Raw genomic sequence first — 21,173 nt, 5'->3', positions numbered from 1 at the left:
CCTTTTTTGGTAATCATATGTTTAAATTCTTTATAGGTCTCCAGAAGCAAACGCTGCTCTTTCTTTCCCCTTAGTTGCCATGGTAAATTGATGAATCCATGCTCCACTATCAGGGCTTCTTAAGAATAGCGTGCACGTGCAATTATCTAGACTAAATATACCTGGATCAAATTAGTGAGATTGCATGAACTTCAACTACCTTTTATGGAACCACTTTAGCCCCAATTTATTTGTTAGGCTCATTCAAGTCATCCATTTTGGAGTTTAATCCCTGCTTTTTTATGGAACAACCCCCAGGTGTGTGGAGCTAAAGGGCAAGTTCATCCAAAAATGAAAATTAAGCCATAAATTCCTCACCCTGAAGTCATCCTAAGTGTATATGACTTTCTTCTTTCATATTCTTTCTTTATTTTTCCCCCATATGCATACGTGTAGCAATTTCACACACATATAAAGTTAACCAATTTGTAAATCCATGCTGTACACTTACGAGCCAAATCACCTTAAGCAATCCTTTGTTAATGACAGTATAATTTTACAGCGATTTGATGGCAATATAGTACATTTTCACTTACTATACTGAAAGAGAATATTAGTGAAGGTTAAATCCCAAAGCCATTTCTCTTCTTTTTCCTGATACAAATAATCTTTAATCTCTTGCTGGTCATCTATATTTCTTGTACATCACATTGCTCAGAAGACAAGACCATCAGCAACACAAAATGACAAAAATGCAGGCAAAACAGGACAAATTAACACAGAGACAGAATTCTGTTACTTTTATGTCAAGACACAAAAGCAATCAATAGATGACAACATGTAAAAACATTTTGTTACAGATAATTATATAAAAAAGGCAAACAGTTTTGTTTTACGTCTTGCTACGTGAAAGAACTAATTTACAACGGAGTTCAAACTCTGGCTAAGCCAACAATCCATCTGCAACATTTCCCAACCACAAGAAACAGGAACAGTTTCCAACTTCCATTCAAAAAAGACATACAAATCAAAACCTCTCCTTACTATGCACCAATTTAGCATTTACACAAACCTGCATCCCTAAACAAGTCCAAACAGTCCGAGGCAGAAAATGAAAATGGTTCAAACTTCTGCTGCACAGCTGGAGAAGAATCCCAACTCGTATTGATCAACTCACAAAACCAAGCGTATAAAATAAACGTCAGAATCAGAAAAGTAAATTTACAGGAACTACAGACTAACGACAAGAGGGAAATAAAAATGAAAGCATCTTTTTCTGCAGTAGGGCTCTATAAATTCAAAAAAGTAACAAGTTGGGTGGAAAAAGGGTGGAGAAAATCTCAAAAGTGGGTTATTGTTTAGAACAAATACATTTTACACTACAATTCCCAAAGTAAAGGTGAAATCATTCATGAACACGGGAGACACTGTGGCCCGCATGTCAAATCCACAAGCATGGAGACTACAGGGATGAGCAGTTAACATGCTGAAGAGAGGTGTGAGGTTTAAAACTGCGCTCTGAAGCACAAATACATGAGAAGAAAAATAATAATTACAAAAATAAACCACACACAAAGAACTCCTGTATCACCATTTACTATTTTTGGGATTTTCTCTCTTTATACAAGATCTAGCTGATGCAATGCAAAAGTAGTATGCTTTTCATCTACATGAATCGAAGTCCTTTTAGTCTTCAGCGTTGCGGTCCTCAATTGTCCCTCACAGCAAATGTATGAACACACAGTGATGCAAAACAGGCTAATGAACTCGAAGTGAATGAATAATTACAGAGTCTTTTCCCTCACAAGCATAACCAAGTGCTGTCCGTTTTCATTTGATTTCGATGCATTTCCCCTGCTTCGTTTCGTCGTCCGCACTCCTTCCTCCGCCTCCTTTCAGCACACGGTTGAAATATACAGACTTGCCCAAATAATGAAAACAACAACAAACTGACAAGAGAGCAAAGTTATCTTTCTGTTATCTATTGCTTGTATAGGAATAAGCTTAAAAAAAAACAAAAACAAAAAACAGAGAATGAGTATTTGATAATAGTTATAACTAGACCGAACGCTGCTGTTGGAATCGCTTTACACAAAATTGTCAGGAAAAGCAAATGTATGTGCTTCTGAGGAGGAACATTAATGTTTAAAAAAGAAAAAATACAGTTGGAAATTAGGCGTCCATAGCACCAACATGTCCAGTGATAGGAGCGGATTTCTCAAAAATGGAAATGGAAAGGTTTTCCTTTTTTGAACGCTTTCCTATTTTTGGCTGCAGTTTCCTTCTGGTTCATTGCAGAGGATGGAATGGGGTGAGAAGTGGAAGCAGGAGGTGGAGTTCAGTCATGGTTCAGCTCATACACAGGGCGGGGTCAAGGGTCACGGTGAGCTCTCACTGGTCAGATCTGGCCTTCTTTGGGCCGGCGCCTTTCCTGAACGGGTAAAGAAACATATTAGGTTGGGTACGCAGATCGGTAAGTTCATTTTGAAAGGTATAATGGCCACAAACTCACATATCAGGTGACGAGACTGGCCTCTTTGCTGCAGGTTTGGCTGCAGAGCCATCTTTATTGGTTTCTGCAAACATTTTTGAATGAAATTAATAAAACAAAACCCATTCCATAGCTTAAAAAAATGTTCAGCCAAAAAAAAAAAAATAAATCGAAGTATCCTCACCTTGTAACCACCTGACTTGTGTTGCAGGGCCATAGCCCTTCTCATTGCGAGCGGCGATGCGGAAGATGATGGCGGGTTTAGTGGTGTAGTCGATGTGGGCGTTGGAGAGACTAGACGACTGCACTAGGCAGGACGGGTTGGGCCCACAGTACACCCGCATAAAGGCAAGCTGAGCCGGAGTGGATGCTTTAGCCTCGACTGTTTGTGAGCTCTGGATGGCCAGATAGACCGAATACTCAATGATCTTCCCTGACGTCACTGAAGGAGGCTCCCAGGTCAGGTGAGCACCATCGGGGCTCTAATGGGAAAAGAAAAACTATTTTAGACACCAAGATTAACCCACATTTAGACCAAACACAAGCCATTTGCAGTGACCAACCTTGCTGATTTTAATGGCACACGGGGCTCCAGGGAAGCCAGGTAAGCAGGTCTTAAATGCAGAGACCTCAGAGAATGTCCCGCGGCCGCACGCATTTATACCAGCCACTCGAAACTTGTATGCAGTGCCTGGAGAAAGCTCGATCTTTTTCATTCGGCTGTAATCTGGGATTGCGCCAGAATCATCCTGCAACATCACAGTAAAAAAAGATGATTAGTGGTCAACTAATATGGATTCTCCCTCTCTTTTTTTGTATTTTTTATATTTTATTGCAGATGTGGACAAACTTTTTCTCAAGAAAGACCGGATAATACAAATTTTACATACAGTACACAGTGATTATGACAAGATTAACATTTAACGGATACTCCATTCCAAAATGAAAATTTTGTCATTTATCACTTACCCCCCCACTACACTACGTTCCAAACCCGTAAAAAAGCTTCATTCATCATCGGAACACAATTCAAGATATTTTGGATGAAAACAGGGAGGCTTGTGACTGTAAGTTACACGGTCAAGCTCCAGAAAAGTGTGAAAGGCATCGTCAGAATAGTCCATCTGCCATCGGTGTTCAACCGTAACGTTATGAAGCGACGATAATTCTTTTTGTAAGCTAAGAAAACAAAAATAGTGAGTTTATTCAACAATTCCTTTGTCAATTCTGTCTCTCTATATCACCGTATGCTGCGTATGCTCTTCCGTGTCAGCCGCGCCACAAGGACGCAATGTTTTCTTTCAAATCAAAGCTAAATACACGTAGAAACAGTGCATCCTTGTGACGCAGCTGACACAAAAGAGCATATTTTGACATGGAGAGACACAGAGGAGACTGTTGACAAAGGAATTGTTGAATAAAGTTATTTTGTTTTCTTCGCTTACAGAAAGTATTCTCTTTGCTTCATAACGCTACGGTTGAACCACCGATGGCAGATGTACTATTCTGACGATGCTTTTCTGGACCTTGACAGTGTAACTTACTTGGCACTCTATGGGACAGTCTCAAGCCTCCCTGTTTTCATACAAAATATCTTAAATTGTTTTCTGAAGACAAACAAAGCTTTTATTGGTTTGGAACGACATGGGCTAAGTGATTGACAAGATTTTCATTTTGGGGAGGAGTATCCCTTTAATTGGACAGAAAGCTGTATTTGTTAAAAGCTGACATTCTATGAAAATATTGTAGTTTGTCTCTCTATTATTAAATAGGACTGTTAAACAGAGAACAAACTAATGAAGTTCTCAGAACTGTCAAAATGAACTCCTGCTTCCAAAAATCAAATCAGCCAAAGTGCTATTTCTCTACCAGCCAAATTAATCTAAATTAGTCCTAAATAACACTTCTTTTTCCAAAACTTGAATTGCAGCAAAATACATAAACAGCAACTGAATCATTACTTACATCAGTAACCGCTGAATCATCTGCTGGCACATAATAGTGTGTGACAACCATGTTTGTGACCTTAACGATTCCAACGTCAAACCACTGATTCTCTTTCTTCACTGGTGGCCTTACAACGGCTGGAGGAGCTTCTTGCTTCTACAATAATAGAAATGGTTGAAAAATTGTCTCAAAGTTTAATGTCTGAAATGGATATTGATGTATCAGTTCAAATCATGTGCCACCAGTAAACTTACCCCAGCTGCTGATTCAATCCCATTGGCCACCTCAGCTAAAGCAGTGGCCGCTTGCATCTTGGCTGGGCTGGCTACCACCATCGGCTGAGATGGTGCAAAAGTACTTGATGGGGCTAGAGCTGCAGCAAAAGAAAAGGCATTTAAGCATGGGGGGGGGGGATTTAAGCATATATATATATATATATATATATTCCGAGATGAGACCAAAAAGTGTTTGGAAAAATTTAGCACCAAAGGATGCTCTGCAGTGAATGGGTGCCGTCAGAACAAGAGTTCAAACAGCTGATAAAATGCATCTTTTTACTTCACAAGACATTAACAGATGGACTGGAGTCGTGTGGGTTATTGTGATGTTTTTATCAGCTGTATGAACTATCATTCTGATGGCACCCATTCATTGCTGAGCAAGTGATGCAATGCCACATTTCCCCAAATTAAGAAATAAATTAATCTACAGCTTGAAAGTCAGTACATTTTCAAAAAAAAATAAAAAATAATAATAATAATGTTTTTGTGTGAAATGGGACTGTGTTGTAAAGTGTCATCAAGCATTTTTGTTTGCACCATTAAAAATGAACATTTAAAAACAAAAACAAACATCTCTTACTCTCTGCAGAGGTACGTGGAAGGAGACGGACCACAGCTCCCGCAACAGCAGTTGTCATCTCGTGGCCGTTGCTCTCAGATGCTGGGTCGTTGAGACTGTCTGCTGGTGCCAAGCCTTCGGTGGGCAGTGCAGCTGCGGCTGCTGCAGCGCTTAACTGCTGGGCTGCAGCCGCCTGCGCCTCCTGGAGCTGCTGCTGTTGCTGAACCAGAGCAGCGAGCTCCTGCGGAGTCAGAACTATAGGTATGGTGGTGGACTGCTGCCCTTCGTGACCTGCGTCTCCCTCACCTGAGACAAAGTCAAGCCAAGCTGAGAATTCAAACCCTTCAGTAAACATCGTAACGCATACGGCAGTCTCTCGTACACTTACTGAGCACAGCCTGCTGAGCTGCCTGTAGGACCGCCTGGATGGCAAGGGCCTGCGCTTCTTCTGTAGCCGCAGCCTGTGCTGCAGCCTCAGCCGCTGCCGTCACTGCCAGCTCCTCTGGAGTCAGTCCGGTCACCATGAGGGTGGTTTGCTGTCCTTCTGCAGACATCAGTTCCTGGGGCAGAGCGAGGGCTTCTGAGTCTTGAGCGGCGAGACTCATCGCTTCTGCGCCCTCCACACCGGCCTCCATCTGCTGTATCGAGAGTACAGAGAATTGTTTTTTATTTGCACAAGAGAAATAAACGCTTCTATTCTGCAAAAATGCAATAAACTGATTAAAGGTGACAGGAGACTTACAAAGTGACAAGTGACTAAGACTTTCAATGTAACAAAAGGTTTCCTTTTCAAATAAATGCAATTCTTTTGAACTTTCTAATCAAATAATTCAGAAAAAAACAAAATACGAAGCAGCACAACTTGTTTCAACATTGACGATAATTAGAAATGTTTCTTGAGTAGCAAATCAGCATATTAGAATGATTTCTGATAGATCATGTGGCACAGAAATAACTGAATTACTGTTGTTTTGGGAAAGAGTGACTAACGGAAGCATAAATGTGTAGGATACGGCTCTTAATATATGAAAGCAATACCTATCAATTTACAAAAATTAATATGTACTCATCTCTAAATCACTAGATTTAAACAAATGCTAATTTACAATTTGCTTCATCATGGATGGATCATGCAACATTGACCCTTATTGAACAACTGAATCGATTTGAGCTGAATAACGACACTTGCCTTTTGTAGAGCTGCTTATAGCGTAACTTGACATATTTGCTGAACTGAATCAACACTGAACTGCCAGCTGAACTTGACACTATTATCTGTAAAACTGCTTTACATAAGAATTACAATGTTTAATTTTTAAAGTTTGCATCGTTGATCCTGTGTATTAACGGTTTATTACTGTGAGGCAGTAATGACGAATCTATACATTATAGTACACTAAACAAGTAAAGGTGACTTGCCAAAAAGTTCCTCACCTCAGCCTGATCTCCTTGACCTGGCTGTGCTTCCATGGCGACATGAACCTGTAGCACGGTGCCCTCTTCACCGGCTGCGCTTTCATCTATGGCAACAACCCTAACAGCTCCCTCTTCACCCAGCTCTCCCTGACACTCCGTCTGCATGGGCTCTTCTCCCGCCGCCACAGCTTCAGCCTCAGCGCTGGTCTGCTCCATGGCCTCGGCCTCTCCTGGGACCTCAGCCACTACCGCAGATCCAGCCATGGATGAAATCTCCTGCATTGTGGAGAAAACACAATCAGAACATGAGAATGACAACAAAACATCTTAACGTAGAGCATTTATTTGCATGCATAAGAACAGAATGCATGCATTTGTAAAAACTCTGCACTACAGCTTATTCCGGTAAAGACTTTCCCGATTTGACATGAAAGGATTGTGTGTACATGTAAAATGACTTTCCTAGTAACTTTGAGAGCAAAGTGGAATATACAGGGATGTTGGCCACAGGAAATCCACATAAAGCTAGCCGATCAGATTAGAGGTGTGTTTGTACCGGTACTGATGGTCCTGGAGTGGGCGTGGCCTGTGTTACTGTGGTGATGGCTCTGCTTTGTGTTGTGGGATTGGCTGGTTCTGTAGATGATGAGGGTTCTGAGCTGGTGCCGCTGTCACTCTGTTCATCACCGGCCTGCTGGTCTTAAAGGTCAAACACAGACGAGCTTAACTACTAGGGATGCACTGACACTGATGGACAATTTATGTTGATTACTGACGTTGATCATAATTGTATAATAGAGTGGATATATGTCTGTACAGTTGTTCACACTACAGTGCCAATTTAAGCAAAATATGCAAAACATTTTTTAATTAACATCAGAAAATATGGATAATTTAGTACTTCTGAGATGGTCCACATATGGGTAAGTTAGTTATTAACAGCTTTAAATGTCTGGGGGGGGGTTAGGCACAAAAAAAACACATGGAAAAATTTAATATGCAGATGTACCTTTGAATACATTTTCATATTTAACAAAGAAAATAAATCTGCCCATGGAACTTATCAATCTCATCAATATCAATATTGATCAATAAAAGATTCCCTTTTAAAAGCAAATAAATAAATTTATTACTATCATTATTGCTATTATTAACACTAATACTACACAATTATAATAAATACATAAATTTAAATCATCACTATTCAATTAATACAAATACTAACAACCAATAATAATAATAATAATTTAATACTTAATAACAGAATCATTATATTATTGCTTTGTAGCCCCTTTGTTTTTTTTTTATTTTCACTTGATCTGCAGCCCTTTTATTAACCGATTTTAATGTCCGGTTAGCAAGATCGACGGCACAAGAGATCAGTGACAAGCTGGGACAAAAATAGATAAATAACCCTTTAGTTACATATACTACAGTCTCTCTTCTACAAACTATAACACATGAAAACATGAGTGGATTATATACTTAATACATTATAATGTTCACGTATGCACACACAGACAAAAAAAAAAAAAATCATCTTCAGGTGTAATAAAGATAAATACCTGTTACTTCTCCAGTTTCTAAGCTGCTTGTTGCTGTCGTGGCTGTGTTGGTGGTGCCAGTTTCATGAGTTTCACAGGGCGGATTGGAGCACACCCTCTGCACAGCGTCATTCTGTCCAGCACCGACAGAAGACGAGGCTTGGGTCGGTGTGTTTGTTGTGCCCGTTTCATGGGTTTCACAGGGAGGATTGGAACACACCCTCTGCACAGTGTTGTTCTGTCCAGCACCAATAGAAGATGAGGCTTGGGTCGGTGTGCTGGTCGTGCCAGTTTCATGAGTTTCACAGGGCGGATTGGAGCACACCCTCTGCACAACATCGGTTTGCCCACTGCCCATACTAGAGCTCGACTGCGTAGCCGTATTGGTCGTGCCCGTCTCATGTGTCTCACAGGGAGGATTTGAGCAGACCTGCTGGACATCACCAGACACAGGAGAAGAGTTTGTGATGCCCTCTTCATTCGTTTCACTGGGAGAGTTGGAGCAAACAGGCATTAATGTAGAAGAAATGCCGGCCTGGCTCTTGCTGGAGCTCTGCACCGTTCCCGTCTGGTCGGAGCCCATGTTGGAGCGGGCGGTAGTGGAGGTGTTGGTGGTCCCCGTGCGGGGATTCTCCGGCCGCATGGCGCCCGATCCAGCACTGCCCTCTGAGCTGGGCGTTTCTGGTTCTGAACCAGAAGCTGAAGACGTAGTTGGAGAAGACGATGTGGTCTTGCTGTTAACGGTTCCCATCTCTTTAGATCCCATGTTGCAGCTGGCAGTGGTGGCTGTGTTGGTGGTGCCCGTGTCGTGGGTTTCTGAGGGTGTGTTGGCGCACATCTGCTGTGCTCCGCCCATGTTTACAGAGGCCGTGGTTGCTGTGTTGGTGGTGCCTGTCACGTGCATCTCACAGGGAGGATTGGAACAAATCTGCTCGTTGCCCATTTTGGCAGAACACGTTGTAGCTGTATTGGTCGTTCCAGTCTCATGGGTCTCACATGGAGGGTTGGAACAAATCTGTTCATTGCCCATTTTGGCAGAAGCCGTTGTAGCTGTATTAGTCGTTCCAGTCTCATGTGTCTCGCAGGGAGGGTTGGAGCAGACCAGTGTCACGGTGGTAGCACCATCTCCAGCGCCGTCACCAGCATCAGCACCGGTGGTGGTGGACTGCTCTGAGGTGGGAGAGGCCAGGATGGAGACAGGAAGATCCTGTGCAGGCTGGGCCTCAGCACCACTTGGAGTCGTGATCAGGGTTACTTGAGTAGGCTGGGCTGCCGACTAAGAGGAAAAAATAAAAAAATTCAAGAAAGCTCCAGTCCTCATTATTTATGCACATCAAAAGGAATCGATAAGTGAATTATTGTACATAACCATATTATTACTACTTGTATTTGTTTATATAAATACAAAATAAAACAGCAGCACTTTTTTAAACGGTGTAAAAAGTAGTTATAATTTGTTACCTATTTTATATGTTTATTTTTATGTTTAAATGTTTTTTTAAAGAAGTCTCTTACGTTCATCAAGGCTGCAATTATTTAATGATAAACAACAAAAACAGTGAAATATTATTACAATTTTAAACATTAAACTTACGACATTTTTTATTGAATATTTAAAATGACATTTATTTCTGTGATGCAAAGCAGCTTAAGCAACATGTCTCATTATTTAGTTTATTAGTTTATTAATATATTTTTGTGGAATCATTTCTTTCTGGATTCTTTGATAAACAGAAAGTCCAAAAGAACAGCATTCGTCTGAATTCATCAAAATCTATTGTAACACTATAAATGTCTTTACTCTCACTTTAGATAAATTTAATGCATCCCAGCTGAATAATAGTATTAATTTCTTTAAAAACTTAATACAATAATAATAAGTGTAACTCACTTGTATTGTAGCGGTGGCGAGCTTGGTCTGGGCAGCAGACACAGTGATGGCCGTGGGACTGATCACCTGACTGGACAATGTTGCGATGGAGCCAAGTGTGGTGACTGGAGTCACCAGGCTGGCGTTAGCGCTTGCCACATTGGCCCCTGCCACACTAGTTGATACAGTACCGCTTACTGTACCCAGAGTTGTGACTCCTAAATTTAGAGAGGGAATTGAGGCACAGATATCAAGAACAACAACAATTTCTCCGTCATTTGTAGCACACTGCAGAGAAAGCTTACAAACTAAATATTCATACCCGTGGTGCCCTTGACAACCAGTGTGGTAACAGTCGGTTTGCCAGCGGACACAGTGCCTGGTGAAACCAGACGCACGCCACCCATAGGCACAGTGCGCAGGATAGTGCCAGGCTGCCCTGGCGCCCCCTTCAGGACCACCTGAGAGCAAATCAAATATTCATGGACCACTCAATATACCAAGTCAAAAATAGATGAGCTTAAAATGATGCATGGATATTCTTTGTGTTCACAGAGTTCAAATGGGCCTCACCTGTGTGACCCCCTGTTGTCCTGCACCTGTCAGTTTTGGCACAGCGGTTATGATTTTCCCTGGAGTACCCGTGCCAGGAGTAACAACCTTAGTGGTGATAATTGTGATTGGGGACTTGACGCCAGGGCTGCTAGTCAGACCTAGCAATGAGACAGGAAATAACATCAGGAAATCATGTGAGCTTGCAACGATGTGTAAAATAACTGATGTGTTAGTTAGATATAATAAGTTGTGGCTTAACTCGGAGAGCAAGAGTGAGAGATAGTTTAACTAAAAGCTCTTTAAACGTTGCACAGTTACAAATGAGATGAACAGTCAGATGTGAAACGGACCCGTTGCTCCTTGTTGGATAGCAGACATGGGAATGGTTTTAATAATGGTGGTTCCTGGTTTGTTGGCGGTAGTTGGAGAGACTGTGCTGTATCCCAGGATAGTGGGTTTGGTGCCAGCCCCTCCTGCCTGTGATGTTGTAATGATTGTGGTGGGCTTGCCATCAGCAGATGTGACCAGTTTCAGGATGGTACCAGCAGGCAGAGGAGTCTTCGTCTAAGAAAAACAAGTATAAATACTTATTCTAGGAAATTCACAAGAAATGTTTTTGAGTAGCATGTCAGAATGATTTCTGAAGAATCGTGGCACTGAAGACTGGAGGAATGATGCTGAAAATTCAGCTTTGCCATCACAGAAATTACAACACGTACAAGTACAAAATAGCAAAAAGCCACTTATTATAGGAAATAAGCATTGCACATTTTAAGTTCACAATTTATATTAACAGAATAGGTTAGGGCTGCACGATTAATCGATGCTATAGTCATGAGCATCTTGACAGTAAAGCCGGTTCTGTGATTAGTAGTAAATCAAAAGTAACATGCTTTCAGAAGGAGCAGCATTTACTACACAGAGCCATAGCTCACTGAAAAGCTACACAAAATCACGTTTATAATTGCAGATGACATACTCGTAGTAAATGCTGCTCTATCTAAAAGCACGTGAAAATACCAGAGTTAATAACATGTTTTTACTCCAAAATCACTTCATAACGTCAGTCGAGTGTTTAAATAAATCCTTCAGTGAAAGAATGATTATAATAAACTTCATTATAATTAAAAATTATAATATGATGAATAAACCTTATATTGTCATAGTCATGTGTTTATTTAGTCACACGAAATCAGTGAAAGCAGTTAAATCTTCCGTTTAATCGGCAACAGCTATAGGGATTTCCTGGAGTTCTTCTGTGGGGTGTATTTTAAGTTCCCTCTGACCTTTGAACAGAGATTTACTACTGATCACAGAGCCTTGCTTCACTGAAAGATACGCATGACAATCGCAGCTTCTGCCTCATTGCAATTTATCACCATTGCGATTTAATTTCACTTAATCATACAGCCCTAAGGTAGGTTCACCCAAAAACTAAAATTCTGTTGCTCCAAACTCCAAACTGTATAAAAGATCACTTGCAGGGTGCTGTAACATAACAGTTGACAGCAGCCATTGACTTCCATTGCCCCTTCCCCCATATTATGGAAGTCAATGGCTACCATTAACTGTTTGGTTAGCAACACTGTTCAGAATATATTCTTTTGTCTTTAACAAAAGAAAGAAACCTGTTCAGGTTTGAAACAACTTGACGGTGAGCAAATGATGACAAATTTTATTTTGGGTGAACTATCCCTCTAAGAATTCATAAGTTTAGGTAAGAAATGTATGCACATTAAATGAGCAGGAACACTGACTTGTATTAGAGTAACAGGACTGCTTCCAGCCTGCCCGGTGATCGCAGAGGTTTGTACTGGTTTGGTCTGGACAACAGACATCATCTTCCCAAGGCTGGAGATCTGAAAACAAAGGGTTAATACTCGAGGATCAAGTCAACTGCTACAAAACCAAAGTTGGACCATTAAAAAAAAAAAAAAAAAACACTTTGCATACGATGATTCATTTTATGAATTCCTTATGGAAAGGTTAGAAAATAATCCCATAGTGGTACTTAATATCACGGGGGTTGAGCAGAACAAAAAAGAAAAAGAAAAATTAAAAAAGGAAGCAAGATGTGTGTTTGGAATTGCCCTTAATTATTAACTACCTTGAATTGTCACTTAACTAATTTCTAGTCCAGACAAACGGTTATTGTTGCCCCCTCCCCTTTTTTCTTACCAGAGATCCGCTGCCACCCATTGTAATGGGGCTCTTAACAAGGGTTATGGTTTTGGTGACTCCTCCGACCATGGTGGTGACGACCTGAGCCTGCTGGGCTACGGTTACGGTGCCTGATTTGTGCACAGTGATGATCGGCCGAGTCGGAGTGTTAGGAGTAGAGATGGCGGAAGTGCCGACCTGAGCAGCAGCCGTTTTCAACATTCGGGTCGCGGGATTAGCAACCTGGAATGGAAGTAGAAACAAGGCACAATTTGTTTCAAATCTGGAAGGATGTGACAAAGGGAAGTTCATTTTTTTTTATTATTCTAAGAACACATAAGACAGACAGTTAACCCAAAACCCCTACAGTACATTGTTGCAATTTATTAATAATAATCCATTTTAGGCATGTAAAAGTCTGGATGGAAGCTACAGATCTTATGTTGTTTTGTCAAAGGTCCGTATACGTACCATTACAGGTGAAGCTACTTTGACAGTAGCTGGCGATCCAGGAGTCACAGCCACAGTTTTCACGATGGCTCCGGCTGGAACATTTAACACAGTGGAAGAGGGCGGGATCTTCTGAGTAGCAGCTGCAGCTGCAGCCAGAGCAGCCATGCCACTCATCTGAGGACTGCTGCCGATTGGCTAGAGACCAAAACAGTGTTAAAAAGGGTTTCAGTGCAAATTAAACATGACAGGACTGATTAATTAGGGTGCAAAAAAATTAATTGATACATTTCTGATAAAAATTGTCCCAATAAATGTTGTGATTTAACATCAATAAAAAACCAACAACAACACCGATAACAGTAATAGCTGCCATTTATTAATAAATTATTTTTAAATAATAAAATCTAATTTAAATTCAAATACATTAAATACAACTGTATAATTACATTACTGTTATTATTAACAACAACAATTATAACATTATTATTTCTTAACAACAATTGGTAAACAATAAACAATTTTAATAAATAAAATGTAATTATAACTTGAAATAAAATATAGGGATTAAAGCAAAAAAAAAAAAAAAAAAATCTTGAGCCTGAACTTTTTTCAGGCGTGACAGCACATGACTGTGACAACTTTAACATTTGAAAGGATACTATGGCAAAGTTATTGCTTTCTTTATTCAAACCGATTTTCCTTTTTTTATGAATATGATTGACCTGAAGAATGAAAGCTGTATCATAAACTTGGAAAATTATGAGCTATATCACCACTTATCACTCACTAGGGGTGTGAAAATACACTTAGCTCACCAGATGAACACTAGAACCAAGCAATGAATAAGCATATTTTATTTAATGCATGTGTTATTTAATAAAAATTGCAGTCTTTGGGGTTTGTGAAATGTTTCACTTTTATGCAGCCCTTATGTAAGATTTACACTGATACTGATTATTTACATACCGTCCCCTGGGTGCTCTGTGCAGGGACAACCATGCGGACACCTGCAGGAAGTGATGTAACCGTGACTGGGGATTTTCCTCCTGGAGTGGCCTGACGCACAGTAACGAGTGACGTCCCGGGGGTGGAATGAGGCGCTGCCACTTTAAGAATAGCTGGGAACGGAAAGCATAAATGATCTTACCTAATGTCACAATTATTAATAGCATTCGTCACAGAAAGTTGCACAGCAGTCTGCCAGTTGCAAAACCAGGAAGTTTTTTGTACCTGGTCCACGAGGTGAGGCTGCAAGCGGGCTGCTTGGCATGCCGGTGGTGGGGGAAGGAACTTGTGGCACCATTGTGACCCCAGAGAGGGGCAGACTCTGAGCTGCAGGAGCAGCAGCGGCGGGTACAGGACTCTTAGGCGAGTTGATGGGTAAAGACGGGGTTGGGTTGACCGTTGGCGACGTGGCAGCAGTTGCAGCAGGGATGTCGTATTTCTGCAGCTGCAGCAGGTAAGTGTCAGCAGTAGGCACCGCCCCCCAGCTCACCTCCAGAGAGTTGGTGTTGGCACGAACTAGCTGCACACGTGACGGAGGCTGAGGACGATCTGTTAGCGAAAGATGAGATTTTAAAGACATCTGAAATAATAATAATATGAGTGGAAAGCTACAGCTATATTCATGTCAGAAAACTAGTGAAAATAGAAAATACAAATTTACTAAACTATATATTAACAAGAAATAAAAACAAAACGTCTGTGTAAATACTATAGTTCTACTGCGCATACCAGCATATTTTCTTTTACCAATCTTCCAAAATTTGTGCAATCTGATAACACTGAGCTCACCATTTAGTCAAGTCACCTTGAGGATGTAAGTATTTGTAAAGGATTATTAAAGCTTCTACACTGAGGTATCAGATCAACTCACCGGTTTCCAAATACCACAGATCTTTGCAGCAAACTTGGTTGTTCCAGGCTTTGCGGTAGCCATCTCTTCCACTCCAGACGTACAGCCTATTGTTTATAGCCACAGTGCAGTGTCCGGCTCTGGCCCTTGGGATATTATCCTCGAGTGTGTCCATCAAGATGGTTTCCCAGGACATTGAGTCTAAAGGAAATAAAGGTCAAGAGCAGTGATGAGAAAGCATATAAGCGGTGTTCTGAAACCTAATGAGCTATGAACAGAAGCACCATTTTTAAAGACTTTTGGCTTCTCTGTTTAACGTACCTAGATTTAAGCAAGCCAGTGTGTTAGTGCACTTCCATTCCTTCTCGTGTGTCGCTACTTTGACATCATCCATGACCAGAGGTACCCATCCACCAAATACAAACATCCTAGGAAGACATGAGACCAAAGTTAGTTTTATCCACACTACCTAGACAACTAATTAGGTCAACATGGTTCAACACATTTTAATTTTGTGATGTGAAATTATGAAAACTATAGGGTTACACTTAACTGTATTCAAAAAAAAAAAAAAAAGAAATACAAAAAGACATTCATTAAGATTTTACCATTTTATAGGTGAAAAAAAAAAGTGTTTTTTTTTTTTTATGGCCAAAGCAAATACCTTTATTCAAGACAAATATATATAAATAAAAACACACACACATATACATATACACACACACATATATATATATATATATATATATTAAATTAGCAAAATTGAGTTTTTAACATTTGCATTAAGGGAAACAGCACATCTCAAACACATTAGTGTCTCTGTCAGCCTTAAACGCAGCCTTTCTGTCAGAGCTTCTAACGGGGCAAGCACGAAACGCTTTGAACCGAAACTACAAACTATAGGCTACTAGGAGTGAAATAAAACACAGAAAATATTTAAATGCAAAACCACACACACACAAAAAAAAACGCCCTGATTGGTTGAACTCTTCATCCTTTTCTGTTGCTTGTTTTGACAGCAACAGAGGCATCACTACATTTGAGCATAGCTTAGAGTGACAAATCGTACCAGCGTACTTTGATGTCAAAATGCGAAGCAGCTACGCAACACGCGTACAGGTTGTCAGGTCTGCATTTAAAGACTTATTAAATGCATATTTGCTAAATGTCAGCTCTAAATGAGAAAGTATTATATCATTAGCCTTTCTTTTACTATTCAGTAACATTATTCAATATTAAACAACAGAAAAGAAAAACTAAAACACTTTCTATTACTTTAATTCAATGTGGGAAAGGCAGTAAACTATTGCTGATGGAGAACGGGAGCTCCTTTCCATTTGAGATCAGGTGCAGTTTCAGCACTGTCAAAATAAAAGCTTCTGACACACATCAGCCAATCAGAAAACCCTAAAATGCAAATTATCATAGAGGTCAACTACTAATTTGTTTCTTTGAAATAACATGGACAATAAGACTAGGAGCACGTGTTGAAGTCATGTTAACTTTAAATTTGCACAAAATAAACTGCACAATCACCGCCAACCCTGAAGAAGTCAATGTTTAAATAAACACTGCATGTTTAAACAGGTTTGAGAAAGTTTGAACTTACTTGTTGGTTATAGTGGTGGCAGAGTGGAGACTGCGGGGCAAAGGTGCCGGCGCACCACTAATGGCAGGTTTGTTCCAGGTTAAAGTATCTATAAAACAAAACAGTTCATGCACGTTAGTTAATGTTATAGCTTTGGCATTTCTCGAACAAACAGTTTAAGCCAATAGTTTCTCTCACCTATGTCTAAAGTCCAGAGGTCCCCAAGACGGCAACCACTCATGCCGCCATAGATGATGAGACGAGACTTTTTGGATGTTTTCTCTGTGTAGACAACAGCAGTGTGGCTCTCCCGAGGAGGGGGAAGCACGCCGTATGTAATGGGGATGTCCCAGCCTGCTACATTAGACCCCGGGCGTAGCTCAAGCGTGTAGAGGTCATTCAGGTATCTGGAGTAGAAACAGACAAACTATTTATTTGCGGATCTACATTTATCAATTATTTTGAGCATAAACTAAACAAAGCCTTCTACCTGGGAATATTGTTTTTGGGATCTTCACTGTCATTAGCCAGTCCACCAAACAAATAACATTTATTTCCAACCAGGGAAAAGCTGTGGCCCAGACGAGGACATGGTGGTGGGCCATTCTTGGGGGCTTTGGGCTTCAAACGTTTCCACTCCCATCTACTGGCCTGTTTGAAGTATTTGATAGAATTAATGAATTATGACTGATACCATAAAAAACAACAACAGTCACTTCTATTGAGCTCAACCTTTACCTGTAGTTCATAAAGATCGTTGCTATACTTTCCGTACTCAACCATGCCCCCGAACACAAGAAGTCTGGTGCCGTCACACACAAATCCATACGCAGCACAGCCGGGAGGAATGTCTCCCCGGACAGCAGGAATAAACCACTGATTGGTGGCTGTTGAGAAACATATAGTTGCGTCATTGTGGGTTTGGGTGAATAAAGTTCTTTCAGTGCTGTGTTGCAATGCACCATGTTCTTTTATTCTGTGCAGAACAGGGTTATGATAGTTAACTGCCTGAAACCACAAAAAAAAAAAAAAAAAAAAAAATAACTGAAATACTTATTTTATTTTAGGTAATTGCAAAAGCAATCTCTCTCATTTCCATTTAGTTTAACTTCATGTATTAAAAGAATTAAAACTGATTATAAACAGTCTAAAATATTACGCTACTTCAAGTTTTTATGTTTTGAACAAATGTATTAATTGGATAGATAACAATAGAAAAGATAACTTAAAGAAAAACATTTTTACTTTTGATAGCAGTTTTTTGGTTCTGTAATCATACAGTATTTTTCACAAATAAAGAAATTGTTTAAGGACCTAAAATTTGCTAGCGTTTGTCTGTGTAATTAAATATTTATTTAGAATATAAATGAGAAATGCTATAAAAAAAATAAAAATATTCATAAAACATCAAACAATATATAAATAAGACTAAAGCAGATGCTTTAATAGCATAAATGGAACTAAAATCGTCCTGATTCTAAATTGCTGTAAACAGTTTCCAAAACAAATGACAAATGAACAAAATGCAAATGTAGTGCATCTTTACATCACGCTCTTAAAAATCATCTCAGCAGCTTATACTGCAATACATATTATCCATGTAAAACAATGCTTTCTGGAGTGCATCGACTTCTTACGATTTCAAAACACTCCTCGGGCCTTCACACAACTTTGCAACATTACTTAAGCATCAAAGTTATCCACACAACAGAAATACCGCGGATTACAATCTCTTCCATTCATCCTATTAATATTTACATTGCAATGCGGGAGTTATTGTGGGCGGGGCCTGTGTGTTGTGATGAGGCAAGCGGCGTTCTTTTCACCCGCCATTTCTCTTTGCATTTTCCTCGCGTGCCAGTTCCAGTGCTATAGCAATTAGCTGGTTAGCTGAGACTTTAACTCATAAACATCTTAACATAACACATATCAGCTCACAGTGCACCTAAATGCAACGCCACATTCAGCAGAAGATGCACTGAAATTAATTGCGCTTATGTTTACGTTCGTCATGATTACGTGAGCTGAATTACACAGCCAATTGTTATTTTTGTGCACAATCTTAGCTTATGTAGCTGATCACTTATGCAGATTTTCTACTGTATAGCTGCTAACTGCGCTAATGCACCTGGCTAACTATGTAAACAATAAGCCGAGAAATTGCTTAAGAAATAAAATACCATCGCCCTTATGACTATATAATATCATTCTTACCTGTGTTATAGACGTGCAGCTCATCCACGATGCCTTCGTTGCCTCCGCCGAACACCACCATCAGCTCTTTAATGGCCACAGCTCTGTGTCCGTGTCTCGGGCGAGGAACCGGGCCAGACCAACCCAAAACCCGCTTCCAGCGCGGCTGCAGAACCGATGTCCCCGAAGAAGCCATGTCCACTTCTCTAGCGAGACACAAACCCCAGGCACAGCGCTGAATTTAATTGGGATTCCTACAGCATTCGTGTGTCAAAAGCTCTGTGCTAACTGGATTAGCCCGCTAGCGCTCTGTAACTTCGCGCAAGCTAACTAGGTCACCGAAATGGGTTCGACTTCTGAGCGTTTTTTATTTATTTCACTTATTTTGCAAAATGCTCTAAAAAAATATACAAAAATACTCACTTTTTAGTTATCGTTTAGGGAAATCAAACGTATAAGATTATGAAAAAAACGTCGGCCGGTTAGCATATTAGCCGCTCAAATCTGCGCGAGCGCCATTTTAGCGGGAAAAAACCCGCTTTTCATCACGAGAGGAAAATAAATAGAGACGCCGGCGGCGGAGCAAACGCCAGTTACCGGCTAAACGAAGAAGCGTAACTCAAAATACAACGCGCCACATGCAGATGGGCTCCTGTGCATTTGTCTTAAATCAGTGTTTGGGGTTAAATGTGTTTAGGAGAAAAAGAAAAGCGCGATGAAGATGTGTACGCCGCCATCTTGCAGAGGCTAGCTAAACGCTACATGCGCGAGCGCCTGGTTAGCTGCTAAGTGGCTAAGCTAACACGCGCAAGCTAATGAATAGAAATGGGCGGCGGAAAAAAAAAAGAGAAAGAAATGGGCGGCGTGAAGAAAATAATAATAATCATGATGATAAATTATAATAGTAAACAGAAATGAGAGGTGAAAAATTATATATGTATATATATATATATATATATATATATAAATCTAACACATACAAGGCAGTGAACCGATGAGGTGAGCAAAAATAAATAAAAATAAACAAAAAAGAGTCAGCGAACAAAACTAAATATCAGCTTTTATTGAAATGAAAATTACTGAAATCGTATTATAATACTAAATACGTCCATTAAACCCCGCAGCTAAAAGACTATAAAATTGACTCGTTTCAAGTCCGTATTAAAGCGAATGCAGATAGAGATTATTATTATAAGAGTAGCTTTGTGTGATTTTTCACGCCTCTCTTGATAAACAAACCAAACAATCAACCCTCTGGGAAAAAGCGTAGTGCTTTTTTAGTGTTCCATATGTATTTATAAACAAACATACAATAAAACTGTTCAAATACAGATTTTTTTTCTTATAAAACAGCGCTTAGACTAAAAAGCAACTTACATTGGCTGCCGCTGCTGTTAGCTATTAGCCGCGTTAGCACACTAACGTTAGCCGTTCAAAGAGATCCTTTGGGCAGCCAGTTAGCTTCAATGCTAAATAGCTCATTACAACACTGCAAAATCTTCATAACGTTACTCATTTGGCACAACAGAGAAAATGTTACAGCAGGCAATACATGTTTATTTACTGTAAAAACTGCAAGTGTGATTTTATTCGAGATGCACAGTTGAGTTATTGTTTCGTCGCTTAGCTGCCCTCAAGAAAAATGGCGAATGTACCGTTAGCCGTCACCGAGAAAACTGCAACAAAATGCGGATTCTGTCATTGCCTGGCACCAAATACTTACTCGTTCCGATTCGTTAAATTAATTTAAAAACCAAGAGGGAGGACTCAGAGAACGAATTCGACCCTGGGAGCGTTTTTCACTGGAGATATTACTAAGTATACATTGTTTCATGCCGCCCAGGAAGCCGCCATCTTCTTGACAAGCCTCTAGAGCGCGCGCAGCGCAAAACATCGCAGTATTAATGAATGCGCTCCAATATTTTCTTGGCAGATATGACTTTTTGGTTTTGAAACAAGGGTCCAATCACTGCCCACTTTTTTTCTGGAAACTATGTAGTGTTTGGAATGTTGTTGGATGACAAAAGGCATATTTTTATGTACGTAATGTTAATTCTTTATCCATAAAATGAAATATTATATGCAGACATAATTCAGTATTTTAAATAAATGTTTTATGTAACTATAATTAAATTATGCCCAAATTTTACAGTTTACAGTTTGTTATTACTGTTAACAATAGGATTAAATTAAGATTTGTCATGTAGTGTAGCTATGCTCTGTTGTATTTGCAATATGAAAAATTGACTATAATATATATTATTATAGTAAGTGCAGAGGCA

At 39.9% G+C, this 21,173-nt stretch overlaps 1 protein-coding gene across 3 annotated transcripts; it reads right to left on the bottom strand.

Moving 5' to 3' along the window:
• Positions 1-627: 627 nt before the first annotated feature.
• LOC113107030 (host cell factor 1-like) lies at positions 628-20,779 on the bottom strand. 3 transcript variants are annotated; one of them, XM_026269157.1, is made up of 28 exons: positions 20,615-20,779; positions 18,913-19,097; positions 17,437-17,585; positions 17,189-17,349; positions 16,897-17,105; positions 16,720-16,807; positions 15,432-15,538; positions 15,132-15,311; positions 14,486-14,809; positions 14,222-14,373; positions 13,274-13,450; positions 12,821-13,045; positions 12,400-12,501; positions 10,993-11,206; positions 10,661-10,800; positions 10,410-10,548; positions 10,109-10,305; positions 8,239-9,493; positions 7,230-7,372; positions 6,677-6,949; positions 5,646-5,895; positions 5,279-5,563; positions 4,672-4,790; positions 4,436-4,573; positions 3,034-3,219; positions 2,655-2,952; positions 2,492-2,555; positions 628-2,410 (listed from the first exon to the last, which is right to left on the bottom strand). In XM_026269157.1, exons 2-28 carry the CDS (start codon positions 19,085-19,087, stop codon positions 2,371-2,373), a joined length of 5,790 nt encoding a protein of 1,929 aa, XP_026124942.1. In that variant the 5' UTR covers positions 19,088-19,097; positions 20,615-20,779; the 3' UTR covers positions 628-2,370. The 3 variants fall into 3 exon arrangements, with proteins under 3 accessions (XP_026124942.1, XP_026124944.1, XP_026124943.1); XM_026269159.1 differs by having other exon boundaries at positions 6,692-6,949; positions 20,615-20,777; XM_026269158.1 differs by lacking the exon at positions 20,615-20,779 and adding an exon at positions 20,269-20,585.
• Between the last annotated feature and the right edge of the window lie 394 nt (positions 20,780-21,173).

This window comes from Carassius auratus, chromosome 8, assembly GCF_003368295.1.
Source record: "Carassius auratus strain Wakin chromosome 8, ASM336829v1, whole genome shotgun sequence".
NCBI lineage: Eukaryota > Metazoa > Chordata > Actinopteri > Cypriniformes > Cyprinidae > Carassius > Carassius auratus.
The sequence above is the reverse complement of the archived record's forward strand: the minus strand, read 5'-3'. Positions and strand labels throughout refer to the sequence as shown.